This window comes from Ctenocephalides felis, unplaced genomic scaffold (assembly GCF_003426905.1).
Source record: "Ctenocephalides felis isolate EL2017-DRISC unplaced genomic scaffold, ASM342690v1 CF-g0.4_SCAFFOLD_00845, whole genome shotgun sequence".
NCBI classification, from domain to species: Eukaryota; Metazoa; Arthropoda; class Insecta; order Siphonaptera; family Pulicidae; genus Ctenocephalides; species Ctenocephalides felis.
In genome coordinates, this window is record NW_020536999.1 from 23,124,314 (window position 1) to 23,126,126 (window position 1,813).

At 39.7% G+C, this 1,813-nt stretch overlaps 1 protein-coding gene across 1 annotated transcript; it reads right to left on the bottom strand.

The window, feature by feature from the left end:
- Positions 1–268: 268 nt before the first annotated feature.
- On the bottom strand, positions 269–1,014 carry LOC113363982. Its single transcript, XM_026606454.1, has 2 exons — positions 950–1,014; positions 269–831 (listed from the first exon to the last, which is right to left on the bottom strand). The coding sequence occupies exons 1-2, from the start codon at positions 1,006–1,008 to the stop codon at positions 510–512; spliced, it is 381 nt and encodes a 126-aa protein (XP_026462239.1). The 5' UTR covers positions 1,009–1,014; the 3' UTR covers positions 269–509.
- Positions 1,015–1,813: the final 799 nt, after the last annotated feature.

A 1,813-nucleotide genomic window follows, 5' to 3' on the forward strand; every position in this document is an offset into this window, starting at 1 on the left:
CCATTTTATTCCATTTGGGGTATTTTTCCCCATATTGTATTTTTTTTATTTGCCCCATATTGCATATTTTTTAAATCTATGACCTCAAAAGCAATTTTTCGAATTTCGAATATATATTGTCAATATGAATTTTTTTGTCACTTACCCATTGCGGTTCCTAGGTTGTCTCGGTTGCAAAGGAGGCGGCGGTGGAGACCTCTGCTCCGGTTTAGCCTGAAGCGGTATCACCGGAAACCGGTTTGTGTCTCACAGAAGCTCTGACGTCCGCTAACCGATGCTCGAAGTGACTGCCCCTGGCATTTGCAAAACTGTTCCGTCTTGAAGGTTGCACTGTTGGACTTCTCTTAGGCGTACTTTTATTAACAACTTGGTTCGTGTCCCAGCAATCTAACACATTCGGAGGAGGCGGCGGGAAAGGTTCGTCTTCTATACAAATTTCTCTTCTATCACCGTCGGGGGACTTGGTAAAGGCGGTTCTGGGCTAGTTTTACCGATTTGATAAATACTTCTCAAGCCGGATTTTTTGGAGGCCTTTGAGGCACCCAGTTATCCACAGTTATAGATGGACCTAGCACAACTGGTCCTTTTAATTTAGGAGTCAGCGTACATGTATGAATTATATTAACGCCAATGCAGGCTTTGCAGGAGGAGGTTTGATCGTACTGTGGTAGCACCAGTGGAGGTGCATCATGAGGAATGCTAGATTGACGTCCATGGTTCGGTATTAGATTTTCTGGTGAATGTGGCTGTTTGGGCTCAGTACGCGTTGATGACTTTTGTTCTTGACCATTAGAATCGCGCCAACCGGAGTATTCTGAAGCAGTGGAAGCTCTGGAAAAACAAACAAGGGTCATAAGCGTAACGATTTCATTAAATTGTAAAAATATGTCGGCCGTTATTTTTTTTGTTTTATTATTTTATTAATTTTATTAATTAATTGTTATTTTACCTCCTCGAGGTGCTGCTAAAACTTTGCGACGAAGAATGCGTCCTGGGTCTCATAGTCATAGCCTGATTGACTGAGGTGGCGCCTGCAAAGGCCTTGCCAAATGCGGTTCACTTCTCCAGGAGTCCTTTCCTGAACCCACCTGCCTTCCACTAGGATCATTTCCATTAATCACATTCACATTATTACTAACAATCGATTCATTTCTGAATGATTCGTCGGTGATGTGTTTTGATTTTGACCAGTGCTGGAAATTGTGTTCTTGCCGTTGTTGGAGTTATGTCTTTCGTAAAATGAAAGCAAAGCTTTTTTCTGAATAGCTTTTAAAGCAGGGTCTGAGATTTTGTGACGTTTGGATGGTCCTAGAAAAGAATATCTGGTCGATTGTTGCCGCTCAAGTTCATTTATGCGTTCGGCAACACTTGGTTGAACTTGGTGGGAGGTGATCTTGGAGCTCTAGGAAAAAAACAAATATATAAAACAAATTGCAACAAATACCTACTTTACACTTATTTATCAATTCCTTACTTATTCTCCTGACCATTCGTAGTAGGTTTAACCATATACGTGCTAACTGGAAACAATTTGGAGTTCTGTCGATCCAATCTGGTCCTAGGTTTTGTCGGTTCTTCAGGAGCACCATTAGCTGGTGCTCCATTAAAAACAAAATGCTTTCTGAATTGTGTCTTTGTGGAGTTTTAACTCTGGCACTATGTGCATGTGAGATCTTGAAGTTGCTGTAAAATAATATTTATAATAAAATAGTAAATATATAAAGAATGACTAACTTTTTGTGTTTCATCAATAAGCATTTAGTGATAAAAAAGCATACTAATTGATGTAAAATAAAATGTTTAGTTTTTTTTT